The sequence below is a fragment of the Erinaceus europaeus genome, chromosome 17 (genome assembly GCF_950295315.1).
Source record: "Erinaceus europaeus chromosome 17, mEriEur2.1, whole genome shotgun sequence".
NCBI lineage: Eukaryota > Metazoa > Chordata > Mammalia > Eulipotyphla > Erinaceidae > Erinaceus > Erinaceus europaeus.
In genome coordinates this window covers 16,708,451-16,732,033 of record NC_080178.1, presented here as the reverse complement: position 1 = coordinate 16,732,033, position 23,583 = coordinate 16,708,451, and the positions used below count along the sequence as shown (strand labels likewise).

General features: G+C 49.1%; 1 protein-coding gene across 1 annotated transcript in view; it reads right to left on the bottom strand.

The window, feature by feature from the left end:
- Positions 1-225: 225 nt before the first annotated feature.
- Positions 226-23,583, bottom strand: part of SYT13 (synaptotagmin 13) — a 49,220-nt gene continuing 25,862 nt past the window's right edge. Inside the window, exons 2-6 of the mRNA XM_007519099.3 lie at positions 17,287-17,512; positions 15,798-15,932; positions 13,802-14,103; positions 4,977-5,106; positions 226-1,561 (exon numbers count right to left, since the gene is read on the bottom strand). Of these exons, the coding sequence (XP_007519161.1) occupies positions 1,254-1,561; positions 4,977-5,106; positions 13,802-14,103; positions 15,798-15,932; positions 17,287-17,512 (1,101 nt within the window). The 3' untranslated portion in view covers positions 226-1,253. The remainder of the gene's footprint in view (positions 1,562-4,976; positions 5,107-13,801; positions 14,104-15,797; positions 15,933-17,286; positions 17,513-23,583) is intronic.

Below are 23,583 nucleotides of genomic sequence, written 5' to 3'. Positions count from 1 at the left end.
ATGAATGGATTTGTCCTGAAGTGTCTGGGACGCTGGGAAGGGATGGGGCTGTCACTGAGGGTCACCTTGGTGATGCTGGTAGTCACAGCAGATAGGGCTCGGGATCTATCCTGATGACTCAGAAGGGGTCCCATCCAGGCCTTGCCAGAGAAGCCCCACCCCTCCCACCCCCCACCAGTGGAATTCAGAATGAGTATGTGACAAAAGAGCAGAGGTATCCAGGGCTGGGTGGTGGCACACTCCATTAAGCACATGGGTTACAGTACACAAGGACCCAGGTTCAAGCCCTTAGTCCCCACCTGCAAGGGGAAACTTCACAAGTAGTGAAATAGTGCTGCAGGTCTCTCTCTCTCTCTCTCTCTTTTATTCTCCCCTTCCATCTAAGTTTCTGTCTTTGTCCAGTAAGTGAATAAATAAAATCTTAAAAACAAAACCCAGCAGAGGTATTTAACAGTACAGACACAAGATCTAGAAAGCTAGGTGGATGGGGGGGGGGGGTTCGAATAGGGTGGATATTGAGGATTAAAGTAATCAGGTAAAAACCCAGAGACTCCTATACTTCACACCAATGGAATCAACTCCCCCCAAAATCTCAGGGTCCTGCCTGGGTCTGTGAAACCCTGTCTGGGATCCCATAGAAGGGATTTCTCCAAATACAAACTATTATGCATCCAAACTCCTCAGTACTTGAAAGGAAAGGGAGGAAGAGGAGGAAGAGGAGGCTTCTGGATTTGGGCCTAGAATCCTTACTTGGAATGTCTACTGATGGGCCTGGGACTCCCAGAGTCTGCTGGTCACTCTGCCTGGGCTAAGGTCTGATGAGAATGCAGGGCTGCTGCTTTGAGTCAGCAGTGGGACTTGCTGCTGGCTGAGGTCCCTTGCTACCTGGACAAGCTTGACTTTTAAGAGGTGGGTCTGGAGTGGTTTCACTTCCTTCATCTTTTTTTCCCTCCTTTGTAATGCTGGTTTTTCAAAACCCACATTACATTCCCTTTGCATTGGTGATCCAAATTCCTGTGCATCTGGCCTGGCCTGATCTCCAAAACTGTGCAGATCTGGGCTGCATCCAGTAAATGTCCCCTCTGAGGAACGCCCAAGCAAGCGTCCCACGTGTACACACTGCCCTGCTCCCTTGACAGAGATGGGAGGGTGGGGAGAAGAGATGTGGGTGCTGGCCCTTGCATACAGGCCCATCACAGGGGTGTCTAGAGGAGGATAGATGGAGCACACGGGGGTCTCAGAGGGGGTAAGGGTCACAGGTGCAGCTGATGCCACATAGCGATCTGTCGCCTTGGGTTTTTGAGCATCTCCTCCCAGTGGCTGCGCTGGGAGCCGGCGGCGTGCAGGCCCAGGCTGCAGTGGCCCAGGGGGGTGCAGCTCCGGCCCCCCTCATCCTGGCCCAGCACCTCCAGCTCCACGCTGGAGTCCCGCAGCAGCTCGTCCGGCAGCTCAAACATGATCATCTCATTCCAGACGGGGTTGATCTTGTGCTTGGCCCGTTTTGTCTGCTTTTTCTTCAGTTTCCTGGCCTGGTGCTTCAAGGTCACCTTGACAGAAACATCTGGGGTGGGGGACAGAAACAGAGAGAAGGGAAGAAAGTAAGCTTCGGGAAGAAGTGTGGTGAGACCCAGGAGCCCCCCTCTTGGAGTTGGAAACACAGAGTTTGATGTACTCAGGATCTAGACTTGGGCCAAGAGCTTGCTCACCAGGTAGGTTTCTATCTGCACAACCCAAATGTGAACCCTAGCACCACATGGGAGATACCGTGGCACTGTGGGAAGCTCCAACACTCCAACATCTCTCAATCTGTTTGGCTCAGAGACCCTGTGTGTGGCTGGATTCAGCCTCTAACCAGCAAAGCGAAACCCTCCCCAAGTCTCTGCCCCTCTCCATTCTCTGTCAGGGCATTTTATTAAAATTTTATTAAAATTGTCAGTCCCCTGCTGACTAGCTGCCTTCTCTGCTTCTGTTGGGTCTTCCTTGAGCACCCAACTTTACAAGGAGGGTGAGAGTGGAGGTGACCCCAAGGGAGGGGCACAGCAAATAGATTCCCCCCTCCAACATCAGATGTAACATTATAAGGCTCAGGACCCTAATTGGATTTTCCTTAGTCAAGGTTCCTTACGCTAATGTGCAAATAATTGTTGCTCTATATTTATTGCTATAATTATCACCCCCGGGGGTGAGTCTGCTGTTTCAGCAGAGGCATTAGAGAGATGGAGTGTTGCTGTAATTGTCCTGACAAGAGCTATTAAAAAAAAAAAGAGCAAAAGCAATGAATTGCCCCAAGAGGATGAGAAAAAAAAGGCAAAAAAATCTCTATGGGCTGTCCTTACTCCAGGGATCTGTCAGCAGGATCTACTCTGCTGATTGCATCTGCTTGAGATCTGTGGTTTGGAGATTCCAAGCTGGGGACAGATTTCTAGTCACATCTGCCATACGCTCCCACAGATTTCCTTCTCTACAATGAGAATTCAGGTTGAGGGCAGGTGTCAGACCTGCTTAGATGAGAGTCTGTATCACTCCCTAGGATGTGGGGCTGAGGCATCCAGAGGGAAAGACAGAGACTCCCAGAAAGCTGATCAGAGTGACTGGGCAGTGGCACACACAGTGGAGTGCACGTCTTAACCATGTACAAAGACCTGGGTTCCAGTCCCGCTCCCCACCTGCAGGGAACAGGGGGGGAGCTTCACAAGTGTTGAAGCAGGTCTGCAGGTATCTGTCTTTCTCTCTCCCTATCTCACCCCCCACCCCCGCAACTCAGTTGTCCTCTGTCCTATCTATATAAGGAAGGGAGGAAGGAAGGGAGGGAGGGAGGAAGGAAGGGAGGAAGGAAGGAAGGAAAGAAGGGAGGGGGAGTCCGGTGGTAGCAGAGCGCGTTAAGCGCACGTGGCGCAAAGCGCAAGGACCGGCGTAAAGATCCCGGTTCGAGCCCCTGGCTCCCCACCTGCAGGGGAGTCTCTTCACAGGCGGTGAAGCAGGTCTGCAGGTGTCTGTCTTTCTCTCCCCCTCTCTGTCTTCCCCTCCTCCCTCCATTTCTCTCTGTCCTATCCTACAGCGAACAACAATAAAACAACAAGGGCAACAAAAGGGAATAAATAAATAAATAAAATCTTTAAAAAAAAAAAAGAAAGAAGGGAGGAAGGAAGGGAGGGAGGGAGGGAGGGAGGAAGGGAAGGAGGAAGGAAGGGGAAGCCAGCTGAGGAGATGTTAATCAGGGTACCCAGTGGACACTTTACAACGCAGACCTTCTCAGCCCACGCACCCACATGCCATCTGGCTTTACCCCTCTGCAGCCTGGAGGGAGTTGCAGGCTGGCACAGGCTGACAGAGAGAGCAGAGGAGGCTGGGTGAGAAGGGAAAAAGTGGGGCTTCCTGCCACCTGCCCTCAAGCAGGCACCAGCCAGGTCGGGGTGACACAGGCTAACTAGGTCAAGTCACCCTGACCGCCCAGGCGCTGCTCCCTGTCTCCAGCCTGAGCCTGAGTCTGGTTCTCTTGGAGTCCCTGCTGGGTAGGGGACCTGGTGGCTCAGAGCTGGTCCCTGGTGCCCCAGATGGACCCAGGAGAGAATGGACATCACATGGAAGAGGTGAGTGTGTCCCTGAAGGACACTCAGCTGGCTGGTGAATTTAGGGTGGGGGACAAAGAAGCACACAGGAAACACTGAGGCAGAAAAGGAAAGGGTTAATTTTGCACCCTGAATAAGAAGAACTCAGCTGCACTATACCAGCCTTTAGGTTCATGATTGTTCAACAATTTATTTGGCTTTGTATGTTAACTCTCTTTTCAGCCACCAGGTTCCAGATGCTAGCATGATGCCAACCAGACCTCCCTGGACAGACAACCCCACCAATGTGTCCTGGAGCTCCGCTTCCCCAGAGCCCCACCCTACTAAGGAAAGAGAGAGGCAGGTTGGGAGTATGGATCCACCAGTCAACGCCCATGTTCAGCGGGGAAGCAATTACAGAAGCCAGACCTTCCACCTTCTGCATCCCACAATGACCCTGGGTCCATGCTCCCAGAGGGTAAAAGAAGAGGGTATCTGGGGTCAGGCAGTAGCGCACGGGTTAAGTGCACGTGGAGCAAAGCGCAAGGACCGGCATAAGAATCCCGGTTCGAGTCCCTGACTCCCCACCTGCAGGGGAGTCGCTTCACAGGTGGTGAAGCAGGTCTGCAGGTGTCTATCTTTCTCTTCCACTCTCTGTCTTCCCCTCCTCTCTCCATTTCTCTCTGTCCTAACAAGACAACAACAACAACAACAATAATAATAACTACAACAAGGCTACAACAACAAGGGCAACAAAAGGAAGAAAAAAAATGGCCTCCAGGAGCAGTGGATTCATGGTGCAGGCACTGAGGCACTGAGCCTCAGCAATAACCCTGGAGGCAAAAATAAATAAATAAAAGAATAGGGAAGCTATCAGGGGAAGGGATGGGATACAGCTCTGGTGGTGGGAATTGTGTGGAGTTGTACTCCTCTTATCCTATGGTTTTGTCAATATTTCCTTTTTATAAATAATAAAAAAAAAAACCTGAAAGGAAAAAAAAAAAAGAACTCAGTTGGAGGCAGGCTTCCCTCCAACCCCATCAGCATAGACTTTCTGCTAAAAGTAATCAACTTGACCTTGGCTGGCTGACAGTGAGTTCTCTACCCCACCTACTAAAAAGGCCTGCCAGCAAACCCTGCTGATAAGCAAGACAAAGTGTGCTCTCTTTATGTAGAAAAGAAAAATTAACCTTTAAGTATGTTGCTGTGACTTGTGGCGAGAAAAGATAGCTGTATAAAACCAAAACCCCACAGTGTTTGTAGTTCAGTTTTTAGACAAGAGTCTGGCTGGGCCTTCCGGCATAATAAACACTCCTTGTTTGAAAGTCCTGTCTCCCTGTCAGAGAATCCTCCATCACTGCCTGCCTGCCTGCCTGGCCCCCACCCCAGGCACTGCCCTCTACCCTTCCCCTCCTCCCTGCCACTCACCTTTGCCCAGAAGCTCCTTGGGCTGTGTGGAATGGAGGTTCTTGGCCTTGATCAGCACCACCAGGAGGCGGCTGGCAGCCGGGAGGTAGCTGACTGACAAGAGCACCTCTCCTGCCCCCTCAGACGACTCCTGTAGCATAAGGGGAGACATAGGAGGGAGCTCCATGGAGGGCTGGCTTCTGGCCCATGCACCCAACCTGAGACCAGCAGGCACCTGAGAAACCATGTTTCCTTCTGTGCTAGCTTCTCGAAAGGGAAGAAGAATTGTCCATGCACAGCACTGCTTGAATGATTTGCTTCCTCTGCCACAAACTGGAATCCTTCTAATAGATTCAAACCTGGTAAACACACACCACAGGGCAGGGTGGTACTACTCAGGGTGTGGCAGAGGCAGGGAACCAGGAACCCCTCACCTCCTGAGGCTGCCCCTCTGCAGGTGGGGTGGGAAGTGGGGGCTTGACCTGGGTCTTTGGGTACGCAAAGTTCGTGCTCTACCGGGTGTGTCACCACCCGTCCTCTCATTCCTCTGTTTTGCTTCATTTTCTTTCTTTCTTTCTTTTTTTTTTTAACCAGAGCACTACTCATCTCTGGCTTATGGTGGTATGGGGGATTGAACCTGGGACTTGAAGCCTCAAGAATGAGAGTTTCTTTGTATAACCATTATATTTACATAACCCCAACCTCATCCCTCTGTTTGTAAAAACCCTTCCTTATGGGGCCGTGTGGTGGCCCACTGGGCTAAGCACACATAGTGTGTGTGACACACAGAACTGCTGCAAGGGTTCTGGTTTGAGCCCTCAGTTCTCCACCTGCAGAAGGGTCAGCTTCAAGAGATAAGCAGTCTGCAAGTGTCTATCTTTATCTTCCCCTCTCTATCTTCCCCTTTCTCTCAATAAAAAAAAAAAAAAAAAAAAAGGCCACTAGGAGTAGTGGATTTGTAGTGCAGGCTCTGTACCCAGTAATAACCCTAGAGGAAAGAAAAAAAAAAGGTCTTCCTCTGGCCTCTGCATGGCCAAGAGTAGATCATGGGGTGCATCTGTTCTGAGGGGCTACCCCCCTTGGTCTGTGTGCAGAATGACCAGCCAAAGAAGTGCAAGGCCAGGGGTCAGAAATAGACTGTGGGTGTGACTGCATTTTATAGGGGTCACCAGTCACCCAGCACTTCTCCCTTCAAAATTTTAGGGTGCCTCCCGTGGCAATGCCACAACACATTTCAACAAACCACCAAAGGACAGAGATGAGCAAGAGTGGCCCGTGGAGGCGGTATCTGTGACCCTGGGGCTTCAGGTGACTGAGGGGAGGTGCCAGCTGAGGACACCATGTCTTTTCTTTTGATCAATGCAGATGCCTTCCCCCAATGTTAAGGAGAAGGCTGACTGTGGGCCATGCCCACAGGGGCAGGTAGTTTGGGGGTGGAGAGGACGGAGCTTGGACACTGTCCCTCCAAGTGTCACAGCCTCAGTCCCCTCCTACCTCTCCTCCAGCACTGCCCTTTGTTGCCTGCAGTGCAGTGGAGGTGACTCAAGGGGCTGCCAGTGACATGAACACAGCCAGTGACAAGGTGACAGTCTTAAAAGCATGTCACTGGGCAACGTCATTGCTGTGTGACCCTCACCAAGTGTCCTGACACAAACTCAGATGGTGCAGCTGCCATGGCTGTTAAGCCCACAGGAGCTTGGGGACCACCTTTATATGTCAGGTGCAGTGTGACTGAAATGGCCCCCTGCAGTATGTAAGTGTGACAGTTTCCTAAACATGGAGTCTGAACTGGGCACAGTTTCATCACCTACCCCAGCACTCAGCACTCAGATGTCACAGTGAATTCTTGTCAGAATAAAGGGTGAGGCGGTCACACAATCTTGACACCAAGAACAAGCTGGGTAACAATCTGGACTTGTTTTCAACCTGGGACCCTGGTATCTCAAGAAGTTCCATGGATGCCTGGGGCTGTGCATCCAGTAAACCCTGGTCAGGGTCCCTGGTGAAGGGTGAGTCAGAACCCCAGGGCTCTTGAGTGCCCTCTGTGGGTTCCTTCTAGGAAAGGAACAGAAGCTTTGTCCTGCACTGGGAGTGGGGGCAGAGGATTGGGGTGGGCATTGGATCGACCTTCCTGTGGTGCATCACGTGAGTACCCATTCATTGGGGAAACTGACGATCCTTCCTAGCCGACTGAATCCACATGGATCCCTGTCACTTTCAAAGCTAGCAACAAGCAGATGCTGTTGACTGGCTACGGAAGAAGGGCAAAAGCTAGAAGAAGAAGATTGGGGTGGGCGCCCTCTTCTGGTGCAAGGCCACAGCTGCAGGGTCACCATCACTGTCCTGGATGCAGACTTGAGTCAGCTTCTGAGACCAAGTGAACAGAGCATGGATTCTTTGTCACTTTTGGGAGGGTCCTGGAACCCCAGAAGTGTCTAGTCAGCTACATGTCAGCCACCTGCTAAAGTGCCTGCAGACAGAAAGGTCTCCCTGGTTTCTCCTTCTGGCCTCTTCCTGCCTCACCCCCATCTTTCTCGGGTTCTCAGTGAATCATTCCCGTCGCCCTTGGAGGGGGCTTTTCTTGGTCACTGGTGACACACATACCACTTTCAGCTGAGTGGCTTCCGGTGAGAACTGGGACACTGAAGGTATCTCCGTTAACCCCTGGTAGCCAAGAAAAGGAAAACATCTGGGCTGGGGCAATCAAGGGACTCTTCCCCCAAGCAGCTGAATGGAGCATCACCTCCTCCTCCTGTGACCCCAGATTGCCCTGACAGTGTTTTCAGAATAGTGACAGCTACAAAGACTATGATGAGGGGGGCTGGGCGGTAGCACAGCGGGCTAAGCTAACATGGCACAAAACTCAAGGAGCGGCTTAAGGATCCCGGTTCAAGCCACCGGCTCCCCACCTGCAGGGGGTTCGCTTCACAGGCAGTGAAGCAGGTCTGCAGGTATCTGTCTGTCTTTCTCTCCCCCTCTGTCTCCCGCCCTCAATTTCTCTCCGTCCTATCTAACAAAACAACAGTAATGACAACAACAATAATAATGACAACAACAAGGGCAACAAAATGGGAAAAAATGGCCTCCGGAAGCAGTGCAGCCACCGAGCCCCACCAATAATCCTGGAGGCAAACAAACAAACCAAAAAGACTATGATGATGATGATGATGATGACAACTAATTTCTGGTGAGTTGTTGGCTCTTCACACACAATGCCTGGCACATGATGAAAAAAATGCACAAAGTATTTGTGGAATGAATGACTGATCTTTGCTTTAGACACAGGGGTTGCAATCTTATCATTGCCTGAGCCTTCTTCTTAGAAAACCTGTATCTCAGACCTTTTGAAGAGGTGCGAGGGTTTCCAAAACCCCAAGGGGTAGGGCAGGGGCAGGAGGTTCATCTTCAGAGAAAGCTGGTTTGCCAGTTGGCAACTCAATAATGTCCGCTCCTCTTCCCAGGCTCCTCAACTGTGATGCTGCACAACTCCCAAATCACACACTCATTAGAGGCCTTAGGAGCAGCTGATCGCCCACAGAGAGTGGCTGTCGGTGTTCAAAGCCCAGGAAAGAGAGATGAGCAAGGAGGAGATGGGAGGAAGGAGGGGGCAGGTGGGAGTGAAGGTGTGCCCCCCACACCTGCAGTGACAGGAAAGCTGCCTACTGGCTGCATCTCACTCACTGACAGGCTCTGACGTGGCACGGGGACAAGGATACAATGTGGGGGTCCCGGATCAAGCTGGCCTCAAGTCTGAGCTCTGCTGTCTCCCGCCCAGCTGGGCTACTCTAAGCCTCAGTCGGTAACTGGGGTAGCAGCCATGAAGCCACGCTACATTTGCAGTCAGGGCCTCCTGCACGTTCAGTGTTACTGAACCCGGGCAGTGCATGCACGTGTGGCAAAGCTTGTGGCTCCTGCCAAATAATCTCTCCAGACCCTGATGTCACTCCTGCTGGATGGATTTGGGAAAGGATTTAGGTGAGCTTCAGGCGAAACAGCTAATAGGGGACAAAGGCTCAAAAGGTGAGTGTTCGGGAGTTGGGCGGTAGCACAGTGGGTTAAGCGCAGGTGATGCAAAGTGCAAGGACCGGTGTAAGGATCCCGGTTCGAGCCTCCAGCTCCCCACCTGCAGGGGGGTCACTTCACAGGCGGTGAAGCAGGTCTGCAGGTGTCTATCTTTCTCTCCCCCTCTCTGTCTTCCCCTCCTTTCCATTTCTCTCTGTCCTATCCAACAACAACAATGACATCAATAACAATAAAAAAACAGCAAGGGCAACAAAAGGGGAAAAAAAGTGTTAATTTTAGTAGAGGTGGTAGCCTTTTTCTGTAAAGGGCCAGATGGGGGTGAGAGTGGGGGGAAAGGGGAGGGGTGGTGGTAACTCAGTCAGTTGAGCATGTCTGTCACTGTGTGCAGGACCTGTGTTCAAGTCCCTGATCCCCACTTGCAGGGGAGAAGCAACATGAGCAGTGAAGCAGTGCTGCAAGTCTCTCTCTTTATCTCTTCTTCTCTATGTCCCTCTCTCATCTTAATTTCTGTCTTTATATTAAAAAAGTAAAATAAGAAGGATGAAAGGAAGGAAGGAAGGAAGGAAGGATGGAAGGAAGGAAAAGTTAGAAAGAAAAAAAGCCTCCAGGAGTGGTAGATTCATCATGTAGAAATAATCCTTGTGGAAAAAGAAAGAAAGAAAGAAAGAAAGAAAGAAAGAAAGAAAGAAAGGAAGGAAGGAAGGAAGAAAGAAAGGGAAAAAAGCCAGATAGAAATTATTTTAGGTTTGTGGGTCTGGGAGATGGCGAGGTAGATAAAGCACTGGACTCTCCAGCATAAAGTCCTGAGTTCAATCCCCAGCAGCACATATACTAGACTCCTATCTTTCTCATTAATAAATAAATCTTAATAAATAAATAAATAAAAGATCTGGGCTCAATTAAACAAAAAAAGATATTACTTTAGCTTTAGGGGCTGGGTACTGGTGCACCTGGTTAAGCATGCATGTTACAGTACACAAGGACCCAAGTTTGAGCCCCTAGTCCCCACCTGCAGGGGGAAAGCTTTGCAAGTGGTGAAGCAGGGCTGCAGGTGTGTCTCTGTCTCTCTCTCTCTCCCTTCCCTTTCAATTTCTGACTGTCTCTATGCAACAAATAAAGATAATTTTAAAAATATTAAAAGAAATTATTTTAGGTTTTGGGACTTCCAGAGGTGGGGCTACGGAGCAGCAGCAGCTGTGTTTCTCTCCTCTCCTATCCTGGGTCAACTAGGAATATCAAAGGAGACCACCTGGGACCACAACAAGACAGGACTAGAACAACTTCAGGAACCCACCAAATCACCGGTGAGTACAAACACGTGTGGCTGGTGGACAGACAGGAGAGATTAAGTGGCTGGTAACAGTCCGGCAGTTTACCAGTTGAGACACCACCTCCAGTCTGTTCCACCAACAAGGGGCCGGCTGAAGGGAGGAGAGGACTCCCCTGAGAATCACCAAATCCAATTGTGAGTCTCCATTGCTACTGCCCTCAGAATCTGGAGCGGGGTGTGTGTGTGTGTGTGTGTGTGTGTGTGTGTGTGTGTGTGTGTGTGTGTGTGTAGGACACCAGGGGACAGAGAACTAACCAGGAAACTCAGGAGAAGATCTATAACTCCGTGGCCTAGTGGTGAGGCTGTGAGAGTCTCTTTGCATAACCACTGGATTATCTCTGCCCCTCCCTGCTTTATCTCTTGGTCTGAAGTCAGTGGTTAAGCTAAGAAGCCTACTTATAGTTTAAAAGCCCTAAGGCTCCCATAGCCTACAGGGAAGAAAATGGACAAAAGAGGCTTTTAAGCCACTGTGCTCCAACTCAGAGATTAAAATAATATTGAAACAACTGTCAATTTCTACAACTGTGAACCCTTTAATTATCTTATTTAGACACAAGTCAGTCCAGGCAAGAGGGATCAGTAATTTGAAAAGTACTGAGAGAGGGACCTCATAACATACTATATAAAATGGTTAAAACCAAAAAGAAGAAATATTGGAGAAATGAACCAGGAAAAGAGTCCAGCTAAAAGCCCCCAAAGGTTGAAGCACAAAATAATGAGGTCAATATCCAAACATTAGTTAAGGAAATAATAACATGAGTGAGTAAACAGTTTGAAAGAATTGTCATCAGAAATGCAGAAACAACAAATGAGACTCTGGAAGAAAACACAATTTCAAGGTTATTAGAGAGCTGAAAGATGAAATAGCTGAGCTAAGAACACAACTAGCTGAACAACCTAAAAGAGTATCAGAACAGGGTAACAAAATAGATGAACTACAGAAAACAGTAGAGGGGAGAGAGAATAGAATAAATGAGGCTGAAGACAGAATTAGCAAGATTGAGGATAAATCAGAGACAACTAAAAAAGAAGTAAGAGATCTCCAAAAGAGATTAAGAGGTACTGAAAACAACAACAGAGACATATGGGATGACTTCAAAAGAAATAATATATGCATTATTGGCTTACCAGAGGAAGAAAGAGAGGGAGGGGAAGAAAGCATTCTTCAGGACATAATAGCTGAGAACTTCTCTAGTCTAGACAATAACAAAGACATAAAGGTTCAAGAAGCCCAGAGGGTCCCAAACAGAATTAACCAAAATTAAAGACACCAAGACACATCCTATTTAGAATGGAAAGGAATAAGGATAAAGAAAGGATCCTGAAGGCTGCAAGAGAGAAACAAAGAGACACCTACAGAGGAAAACCCATAAGGTTAGCAGCAGACTTCTCCACACAAACACTACAGGCCAGAAGAGAATGGCAAGATATCTATCGAGTGCTCAGTGATAAAGGCTTCCAACCAAGACTACTGTATCCTGCCTGACTGTCATTCAGACTAGATGGAGGCATAAAAACCTTCTCAGACAAGCAGCAGTTGTTGAAAGAATCAACTAGCACCAAGCCTGCCCTGAAAGAAGTTCTGAAAGGTTTACTATAAATAGACCACCATAAATATGCCATATATCAGAACACTCTAAAAATCTACAAAAATGGTATTAAAATATCTTCAATCATTGATATCAATAAATGTCAATGGCCTCAATTCACCTATTAAAAGGCACAGAGTAGGAAGGTGGATCAGAAAACAAAAGCCGGGGGTTGGGCGGTGGCGCAGTGGGTTAAGCGCAGGTGGCGCAAAGCGCAGGGACCGGCGTAAGGATCCCGGTTCGAGCCCCCGGCTCCCCACCTGCAGGGGAGTCGCTTCACAGGCGGTGAAGCAGGTCTGCAGGTGTCTATCTTTCTCTCCCCCCACTCTGTCTTCCCCTCCTCTCTCCATTTCTCTCTGTCCTATCCAACAATGAATTGCGTCAACAAGGGCAATAATAATAACCACAACGAAGCTACAACAAGGGCAACAAAAGGGGGAAAAAATGGCCTCCAGGAGCGGTGGATTCATGGTGCAGGCACCGAGCCCAGCAATAACCATGGAGGAAAAAAAAAAAAAAAGAAAAAAAGAAAACAAAAGCCAACAATATGGGGCTACCTCCAGTCTCAGCAGTTCCTTGAAGCCCAGACCAAAGGTCACAGCACACCACACCTTCTAGAACCCTCCATCCTCTCCGGCGGTGCACTGTGGTTAGCCCTGTTTTAGATGTCTTATGATGCAACACAGGCCAGTTGCTGGTTTAGGTTTCTGGTTGCTGTGATTGGGTAGGTTACTGGAGCAGAAAACTAAAACATTTTTCCCCTTATCAATAAATGGCAATAACTTGTCTATGCCCAAAAAGTAAGTTACCATACCAGTAAGTCACTCTTTTGGACATGGGGGGTGGGGTGGGAGAAGGACTATATCATCATCACCAGTCATGTACTTCAGTCTATCTCCCTGGTCTGTCCATTCTGTGAGGGCTCTACCTGCTGCTCAGCTTCTGCACATAGTAGGTGCACAAGAAGCATAGGGGAATGTATTCATGTAATTTGTTCACAGAGCACTGCTCAGCTGTGGCTCATGGTGGTGGTACTGGGGACTGAACCTGGGACTTTGGAGTTTCAAGCATAAAAGTCTTTGCACAGCCTTTACATTGCCTGCCCAGCCCAACAAGAGATAATTTAAATGAGAATAATACTGTCAGCATCAGAGCCAATATACTCATACACTCCCAACATGAGACTTCCCATGGCTGTTTCTTTTCTTTTTAAAGATTTTTTTTTTAATTTATTTTTTTTTATTTATTTTTTCTTTTTTATTCCTGGAGCTCAGCTTCCCCAGAGACCCACCCTACTAAGGAAAGAGAGAGGCAGACTGGGAGTATGGACCGACCAGTCAACGCCCATGTTCAGCGAGGAAGCAATTACAGAAGCCAGACCTTCTACCTTTTTAAAGATTTTTTAAAATATTTATTTCCTTTTGTTGCCCTTGTTTTTTTTATTGTTGTAGTTATTATTGTTGTTGTTATTGATGTCATTGTTGGATAGAATAGAGAAAAATGGAGAGAGGAGGAGAAGACAGAGAAGGGAAGAGAAAGACAGACATACCTACAGACATGCTTCACTGCTTCTGAAGTGACTCCCCTGCAGGTGGCAAGCTGGGGTTTTGAACCTGGATCCTTCTGCCAGTCCTTGTGCTTTGCGCCACGTGTGCTTAAGCTTAAGCCACTGCGCTACTGCCCGACTCCCACCCCACAGTAGTTTCTATGTATGTTATCTTCGAACGGCAAGGTAGAAGCAAAACTAGTCATCAGAAATCCCAAATACACAAACACACACACACATACACACACACACACACACACACACACACACACAGTCTCTAAGGCTTGCCCCATGAGTACTGGCCCAGCCCAGATGGTCCACTGATAGATCTGGCCTTTTCTGGAGGGGAGAGCCCTACCTTGACTGAAGTCTTCAGCTCACCCCACTGTGCAGCCCCCAGAGGCACAGTCACCCCATCCAGGCTCAGGCGGAGCTCCCCTGCCACACTGTGGCGGGAGAAACGGTCACAGGTCCTCAGGGTCAGTGTCAGGGTGGCTGTGGGGAGTTCCTCTTCCGCCAGGGGGAGCACCAGGCCTTCTTCCCAGATGGTGTGCAGCTGTCGCTTCTTTAGGGCTGTCTGGGCCTCCACGGAGCCCATTCTGTTGGCCACGCTGCCCTGAACATAGCAGTCACAGCCTCCGTCATGATCACTGGTCACAGCTGCACCCAAGGAGAAAGGAACACAGACCTAAGGCCTCTCATGTAACCAAGAGAGAGGGGAGGAGCCCAGTCCTGCTTGAATCGCAGACCCAGCCTGATGGTGATTGGCTTGTGTCTGCAACAGCCAGAGCTGACCGACTACCCTGCCTCTCTGGGTTTGCTTTTCAGTGAGACACACAGAAATAGGAATTCCTTCTGGGGGCGGTTCAGCAAGCAAGGGCCCTCTGTGGAGAATGAAGGTCAGACCTGGCACCTCCTTGAGTCCTTCTCGTCTCCTAACTCTGAGACTCCCCCAGACCCCCAAAGCATCAGGACCCCACAAACTATCGGGTATGTTATAGCTGATCCTATAATTCACTTGTCCTGTATTTTATTTTATTGAGTAATCATTTATATAAGTTCTCTCTCTTTAAAATATTTACTTCTTTTCATTTTGCCTATTTTACCAAAGCACTGCTTAGCTCTGGCTTATGGAGGTGCTGGGGACTGAACCTGGCACCTCTGGTGCCTCTGGCATGGAAGTCTCTTTGCATAGCCATTATGCTATTTCCCTAGTCCTGTCTTGTATCTTAAATATTGACCACACTTATGGTTGGAAACATTCTGCTGCTCCCTCAAAACTATTTTATATTATATTTTTACTTTTGTATTTTACTCTATATACAAATATCTTATATTTGTGTGACATTTCATGCTTCACAGTGTAGATTTATCTGGAGGTTGCACACAGCTGCTTTTGTGAGGGCTCCCCAGGGATAACCTGAGAAATGGCAGCTGATGCTTCCCAGGGAGAAAAAAAACAAAGACCTGCCTCCAGGTGTCCGGACAGCCAGCTCTCCACTGGGTGTCCAAGGAAGCTAATTTTAGGCCAAACTCTGGCACTGACTAGTTGGGATGATCTTAGACAAGTCATCTGATTCTGCTGGGCCTCAGTTCCCTAATTTGTAAAAGGGGAACAAAGGTAGTGAAGTTCACAAAAATGGGAAAAAAAAAAACTCAGAAGAAAGGAAAAGTGTTCTATAAAATATTTTCCAATGAAATATAAGAGTATTATTTGTCCTGGTCACAGTTTCCAGGAGACAGAGCCTGGTCTCTTGTTATCCTAGTCCCTTTCCTTATCTGTTTAATGGTAAATTGTCAAAGAGAGGCCAGAGTTCCTGTCCCCTATAAAGATTGCCTGCTTCCTGGACTTGTGACTTTTTTTTTTTGGACTGTCTAGAACACCCTCCATCTCCAGCACAGATGTCTGTCCCATGTCACAGGCACCTGGGGCAGTAGTAATTAACTATCAAAACGCATGTTCTCTTTCTCTGGGGCATCCCATAAATTACATTTCCCAGGATCCTTTGCAGTTGACAGTCATGTGACTGTGTCCTAGCCAATAGGATGTGATCGGAAGCAATGCCTGCTTTGCATCAGTTGTGGTGTTTAAGGAGCATATATGGCATTTTCCTGTGTGTCCATTCCTTCCACCTACTAGGTAAAGATGCCAAGGAGGCCTGAGGGGGGTTATGGAGCCTGATCTCAAGTCATCATTAGGAGGAAAGATGTCTGAAATGGCCCCTCTGTGCTTGAGTGCCCCACAGCTTGGATCTGTCTGTCACAGGACACTCAGTGCTTCCCCCGTCCACCTTGCCTTCTTGGTTCTGCTAGAGGAGACACAAAAGCACAAGAAAGCCAAGGAAGAGATGCACCTTCTAGACGAGTCACGAACAACTCTGCCTTCTGCCGGTCATAGTCCAGGCAGTAGTGCAGCTTGGGGGCCTGCTTCCAGCTGGCAGCCTTCTCGGGGTTCCAGGTCTCCATCACACAGACATCTTCCACCACACCTGTTAGGAGAGGAAAGGCCATCATCAGACCAATCCATCCTGGGGATCAACTTTCTAGATCACGCTCTGACCGCCACTGTCATCCACACAAGAAACCAAACCCAGAGCTCCCTAGCTGGGTGCAAAATCACAGTGGTGGTCACCCCAGGGCAATGCATGTGGCCCAGAGCATTCCATGACAATGGGACATCACGATAGTCCAGTATTCCAGACCAAGGCTTTGGTGTCAGACATGAGCTCCTCCTCCCCTTTTCCTCATTGCCATCAGGGTTATGATGGGCTTGGTGTCTGCCCATTGGATCTACTGCTCTCTGTGGCCGTTTATTCGTCTTTGTTATCCTTTTAAATTTGATAGGGCAGAACAGAACTCAGAGGGGTGAGGGCAACAGATAGGAGTGTCCTTGGTTGGGACCAAGTTTGTAAATCTTGGGGACAGTGCATCTTCCTCCTCTGCACCCCTCACCTCATTCCGTCAATACTTTCTGACCCATCAGCCTCTGTGGTGCTCCACTGCCCAGATCCCCAATTTTTTTACTTTTTTTCTTTCTTTCTTCCTTTCTTTTTTTTTTTTTTTTTTTTTTTTTTTGCTTCTGGGGTTATCGCTGGGGCTTGGTGCCTACACTGTAAATCCACTGCTCCTGAAGGCCATCCTTTTTTTTGTTCCATTGTTGTTGTTGATGCTGCTGTTGTTGCTGCTGTTATTGTTGGATAGGACAGAGAAACTGAGAAAGGAGGGGAAGACAGAGAGGGGGAGAGAAAGATAGACACCTGCAGACCCGCTTCACCACTTGTGAAGCGACCCCCCTGCAGGTGAGGAATCAGGGAGCTCAAGCTTAGGCCCTTGCACTGGTCCTTGCACTTTGTACTATGTGAGCTTAACCTGGTGCACTATTGCCTGGCCTCCTAATTTTACTTTTTTAGTCACCAAGGCTGTCACTGACACCCAAGGCCTGCATGACTCCACTGCTTGTGGCAGCCATTTTTTTCTTAGCAAGTAAAAGACAGGGAAAGAAGAAAGAGGTAAAGAGAGACAGACGTGGAAGGAGACACCACGGTACCATTTCATGACTGGTGTATTTTCCCCCCTGCAGGTGCTCCCATGTAGCGGTCTGGGTTCGAACCTGGGTCCCTGTGCACGGTAACATGTATGCTCTACCGGGTAAACCACCTACTGGTCCTTTGATTGAACTCTCCATCCCCTCCCTAAGTGCCCTGGGAAGAAGACAAGAGTCAAGGAGTAATGGGGGGGGGCACTGTGTACACCCGCCACCTGGCCCTGCTCAGCAGCTGCAGACATGCTGCCCATCCACGCTGCCCATCCACGCTGCCCCTGCCATGTTCTCAGGGGACCTACCATTCTGAGGCAGGATGAAGAGCTCCTCCGTGACCTGCCTCTTGAGCCGGCTGTCAGACAGGGCTGAGGGGCTGGCAGGTGCTGCCGGTTCCTCTGTGGTCCTCAGTGTGTAGTCGGCATAGTTGATGACCTCGGGGGCTGTGACCGCAGGCCGGGGGCCATACACGTCTGGGAACTGGAGGAGAGCTCGGGGCTGCACAGGCTCCGTGGATTTCTTTACGTTGAACTGCAAGCACAGGACACTCAGGTGAGTCCACAGGGGCCCTCCTGCCTATCGGAAGCCCATAGCAGGGGAACGACAGCAAGATTCCACCTGGATCAGCCTGGCTCCAAGCTCACTGCGCCAGTGGCTCCTAGTCCCGCCCTCCAGCACTGCCCTTTTCCAGGCACAGAACCCACCCATCCTGTGACAGGTTGGCTTCCAGGCTTGTCCCACTCTCCTGTTCTGAGCTGCTGACCTAGGTTAGAGAGAGGAGGCAGATGAAGTTCTTTCTTTGCAAGGATAGCTGAGTGACGAGTGTGTTTGGCAATGTGGACAATAGGGGGCAGCAGAGAGTCTAGGTAACTAATGGGTGGGGGTAGGGGACAGACAGTGTATATAGGGGACAAGCAGAGGGAACCAGGAAGGAGACAGGGGAGAGAAAAGCCTTGCTCCAAAACAAGTCCTTGGGGCCTAGGGAGAAGTCACAGAGAGCAATCACGGATGTACCGTGTCTTTATTCTCCACAGAGCAGTGGCCCTCTGGAGTAGCGCATCCAAGCCTGAGCTGCATATCTTACACTGTGGTGGGGACACAGAGGAAGTTCAAGGTCATATGACTAAGTGGTATATCACTGAGCCTCCAGATCATTTTTTTTTGCAGGCAGCTGGTGGAGCATCGGACTTGCATGCCTGAAGTTGCCAGCTGAAGTCCTCTGTGATGCTCTGGTCAGCCCCTCTCTCTCTCGCCCTGCGCTCTCTCATGGGGAATTCTCTTTGTCCCTGTCTCATATGCACTAAATGAAATAAAGACTAAGAGAAGCATCAGAGGACATTATGTAGACCATGGTGTAGAGAAAACCCGCCTAGGGTAAGATCTCTTTCTTCCCGCAGCCCAGAACTTCTCTGTGCTAGGCCAAAGACACCAGTATCTGCTGTTTCTCCGTGTCCTGCTCCGTGTCCTGCCCCATGATGCCTTTAGTGGACAACAACAGACACCCCAGGAGCAAGCCCAGAAGGGGCCGATGGCAGATGCATGTGCATCTTCAAGGACCAAAGTTTGAACATTTAGAGTCTATGTCATTCTCTTGCATGATTTTATTTATTGTGTTTCAAAAGCCTGGTTCCACCTCCTTTTTTCAAATGCATCTGTAGTTCCACTTAAGCAGTTTCTACTTTGGTGCCTAAGCAGCAGGGAAGAGGTTAGGGGGCTGGGGAGAGGCATCTAGGAAGGATGTGAGTGGCAGCTGAGAATGCCTGTAATGATGAAGGGGCACAGGGCAGCGGCTTATACCCAAGAAGGAAGGGGACGCAGGGTTTAGAAAGGGACTGGGGGCCGGGTAGTAGTGCACTGGGTTAAGTGCACATAGAACAAAGCACAAGGACCTGACAAGGATCCTGGTTCAAGCCTCTGGCTTCCCACCTGTGGGGGAGGGGTTGCTTTGCAAGTAGTGAAGCAGGTCTGCAGGTGTCTTTCTCTCCCCTGTCTGTCTCCCCCACCACCACCCCCATATCAATTTCTCTCTGTCCTATCCTACAACAATGGCTGCCAGGAGCAGTGGATTTGTAGTGCAGGCACTGAGCCCCAGTGATAACCCTAGAGGCAAAAAAAAAATGGGGCTCATTCCCACCCATCTACCAGTTCCTCCTCCTCTTTCACCTCCTCTCCTCCTTTTACTCCTTCTCCTTCTTCTCACTCTCTGTCCCTGAGCCCAAGGAGCCCAATGCTGAATGGATCAGGGGCATTTACAGAAGGGAGAGGCATTCAACAGTTAGGGCACCCCCTGCTGGGATAGGGTTGTAGGTGCACAGACTGAAAAACACCCTCCGCCAGTCATTCCCTCCCCCTATTGTGAGTCTCCTTGGACTCACTAGCCCTCACCTGTCTGGGAGTGTGGGGCACATGAGCTCTTCTGTCATGCCTTAGGCCAGCCCCCCATCCTCCATTGCTGATACTATGGTCTATTTACATAATCATTGTTTTGCCTGAGACCCACCCTGCCTGCAGGGTATTAATTAACCCACTACAGAAGCTTTCTACCTTCCCACTCTTTCCTTTTCTCCACCCCCTTTCCTAGCCATTTCCTTTTCCGACTTGCCACTTCCAGTTCAAAATATCTAAAAGCATTGTCTCTGATCAATAAAGACACATTGTGTTCCCACTCCGCCAAGAGTTCCTGGTCTCTCTCCCAAGTCACTGAGTAAGCAGCCACCCAGGTTGGCTCTGGTCGAGTTCTCTCCAACCCAGAGGGCATGTGTCTGGGAAGAAACACCCTCACAGTAGCCTGGAACTCTTCTCCACACACCCAGCTCTGCCTGGACTCCCATCAGCCTCCTGTGTCCACTGCCTCACATGCCACACCTAAGCTGAGTGTCTCTTGTCACTTGCCCAGGGACTTCTCGTGGCTATTAAGGCCAAGATGCCCGAAATGACTCTGTGTCCCCCCAGGGGCAACCTAGAGCGTGGATAACTTGACCCCTGAAAGCTGGATGCCAGACTCTGGGTTCTTCTCCCTGCCATTTCACTGCCACTCTCAGCAGTGTCTCTGGCCCCTTTTTAGAAGGTGACAGCTGGAAGTCCAGGTCTGGCACTAGGTCATGGTTGGCTCAGTTAAGGGGCCCTGGGTGTGCACCCCTCCTGGTCTCCTGCTCCCCTCTCACCCTTCTGCTCCCGGCACTGCACACCTGGCACAGGCATCATAGAGGTCCCAGGCAGGCTTTGCTTTCCCATAAGGCAGCTTGAGACAGATGGCAGGATGGGGGTGGGGTGGGGTGGTGGCAGCAAACCACGACTCACTGAACAAATATTTATTGAGCCCAACTATAGGTCAGGTCCCACACTAAGTGTTAGGGACCCAGAGGTAAGAAAAGCAGATGTGTGTCCAGCTGAGCTCAGGAGGCTAATGTTGGAAAAACAGAAATTAATTGTGTGGTTAACGACCTGTAAACAGATGCTCAGTCTGAGCAGAGGTGTCAGGTGACCCTCTACCTGACATGATTAATGTTCTCACTTCAAGACTGCTGGTTTACTGCAGTTCTTTTGTTGGGGTGTCCACCTTAGATCATCGCAGTGCCTGGGAAGGTACAAAGTGGAAGTGGGGGTGGGCTGGCCTGACTGGGGGAGGGAACTGATGGTTTGAGATTGAAAGTGCAGAAAGGGAAGAGTAGAGAGAATGGGGCTGGGTATTCTCATAATACCAAAGCTGGGTCACTAGGTCAGGGGAAGGGGTCTGCCAGCTGTAATCTTGGTAATTACACACTGACCGGTATGATCGGTTCAGGCTCTAAGCTTATTTGTAGCATAAAACTGTCGATTATTTGTGGTGTGATCTTGGTTCTGATTAGTGAACCTCCCTGTGCTTCCGATTTCTCCTGTTTCCTGAGGTCAGACTGAGGATGGGGTGAAATGACCAGAGGAAAGCTCCTTTTCAAAAACTCATTTATTTTACTTTAGTGTAAGAGAAAGACAGAGAGAGGGGAGAAAGAGAGAGAGAGACAGAGAGAGAGAGAGACAGAGAGAACATTGAGACAGAGAGACATTGGCGAGCTTCATCTCAAGTGTGAAGAGAAGCTTAGAGAGAAAGGTTTATAATCCTGACGTCCGCACACTACTCCTGCGCTCTATTGTCTGGGAAGGCATGACACCACAATTCTGTCAGGTATGCCTTAATCTTAAACACCTACACCCAGATAATTGGATTCTAGCGACACAGGAACTTACATCAGGCAATTATGGGGCACCCGCTACGACGCAGGTCTATGCAGTTGCCCCACGTAAGCAAAACGGGGCCTGCTTTCAGTGCGGTCGCCAAGGACATTGGCGTAACCAATGTCCTGATAAGTTGCAACCACGCCTCCAGTCAGGGAAACCACGCCTCCAGCCAGAGCAACCCCGCTTTCAGTCAGGGAGCCAGAGACCACGTACTGTTTGTCCAAAATGTCGTAAGGGGTTTCATTGGAAGAGAGATTGTTGGTCCCAATTTCATAAAGATGGTTCGCCCCTGAATGGTACAAATTCGGGGCCTGAGATTTTGTGGACCACTCCTGTTTTAGAACAAGGTCACCCTTCTATGACAGTAAAGATTGGCAATATTCCTTTTAAATTTTTGATTGACACGGGGCAGCAAAGACGATTTTAAGGCAAGAAGAGGTTCCCCAAGATTGGGAACTCATCCCTGGACCCAGTTTACATGGAATAGGAGGGATGACGAGAGCATTTTGCACACGAGACTCGCTTATGTGGGAAGACCCAGAAGGTTCTACCGGACACTTCCGCCCTTTGGTAGCTAATATTAGCACCAACTTACTGGGCACGGATCTTCTGGAATGTCTTAATGTTAGGATATCCACAGACGCCTCTGCAGAGCGTAAAGCTCATTCCCGCCGATACCAGGTCTATTCAGCACCCCCAATACTAAATGCCACTGTTCGTAGCCAAACACCCTGCTTAAGCTGGCTTTCTAATGAGCCTGTCTGGGTGGAACAGTGGCCTTTACCTAGGGATAAGCTAAAAATTTTAAAAGAGCTCGTCCGAGAGCAGTTGTCCTTGGGACACATTCGTCATTCTCGAAGCCCATGGAATACTCCTGTCTTTGTGATTAAAAAGCGCTCGGGAAAATGGCGCCTCCTTCAAGATCTCTGTGCAGTTAATAAAACCATGCAGGTCTGGGGCTCCCCCCAAAGGGGTTTGCCTCTTGCTTCTGCAATTCCCACGGGAATTCCAATCACAGCTATTGATATACAAGATTGTTTTTTCTCTATCCCCTTGCATCCGTGAGATTGTAAACGTTTTGCCTTCTCTGTTCCGTCTATTAATAACGCCAGCCCTGCTGACAGATTTGAATGGGTGGTGCTGCCCCAGGGTATGGCCAATAGTCCTACAATTTGTCAGGAGGCTGTTAAATCTGCCCTTGTCCCATATATTCATAAGGGCCTTAATATTTTTCATTATACAGATGATATTTTAATATGGGGAAAATCAGATACAGATCTCTATGCCTTACATGATTTTCTCATTCCTGCATTAAAGAAAAGCGGCCTTAATGTAGCCCCTGAGAAGATACAGCTAATCCCTCCAATATCCTTCCTAGGTTCAGAGATTTCTCTAACGCAAATTCGTCCCTTAAAACCTAATGTTACCTTCCCTTCTAACCTTACTCTTGCTTCTTTACAAAGTTTTCTAGGAAATTTAAATTGGCTTAGGCAGTATATCTGCCCACAAGCTGCCTCCAACCACTGTTTGACCTGTTGAAAGGAAACAAACAGCCCTCTTCAAAACTTAAGTTAACTCCTGAGGCCTCCTTGGCACTGGAAAGGGTTAACCAGGCCCTCCAGGACATGCACCTTGTTCGATTCTCCCCCTCCTCTCCGGTAAACCTTCTAATCTTCAACTCCACCCCCACAGTAGTAGGGCACTGTGGCAAGACCATGGGGTTCTCGAATGGCTTCACACGCCAGTAGGAGGAGCTCCAAGACTCCTCACTGAGATAGACACGTTAGCATTCATGGTTCGCCAAGGGAGAAATAGGTCTGTGCAGGTCTTAGGGAAAGAACCGGATTTAATCATTCTGCCCTTTTCTCTCACAGATACAGAGTGGCTTATATGCCATCATTCCCGCTTTGCCATAAGCTTCGTGGGGTTTCCAGGACAAATAGATAACCATTTTCCTTCTAATAAATTGATAGCTTCTTTACCTCTTCTGCCTCTACTAGCACCTAAACTTTTCTCTCAGGATCCCATTCCCTCTGCTCCTACAATCTTTACTGATGGCGGAAAAAGGGGAGCTGCTGCCCTTATATATTACCCAGACAAACAGTCTCCTAAACCTCTCTTTACTGAGCTTCCTGATAATTCCACTCAGTACAAAGAACTTTATGCTGTTTTTCTTGCACTAAAAGCTGTACCAGAATCCTTCAACCTTTTTTCTGACACTGTATATACTGTTAACTTACTTCCATGGCTTGCTCGTTCGTATGTGAAAATTGATGACAACCCACTTTCCCCTCTCTTGATTCAAATCGCCTCTATGCTCTGTTCTCGAACCCAACCACTGTATATTCAACACCTTCGTTCCCACAGCCCTCTTCCTGGTTCCCTGT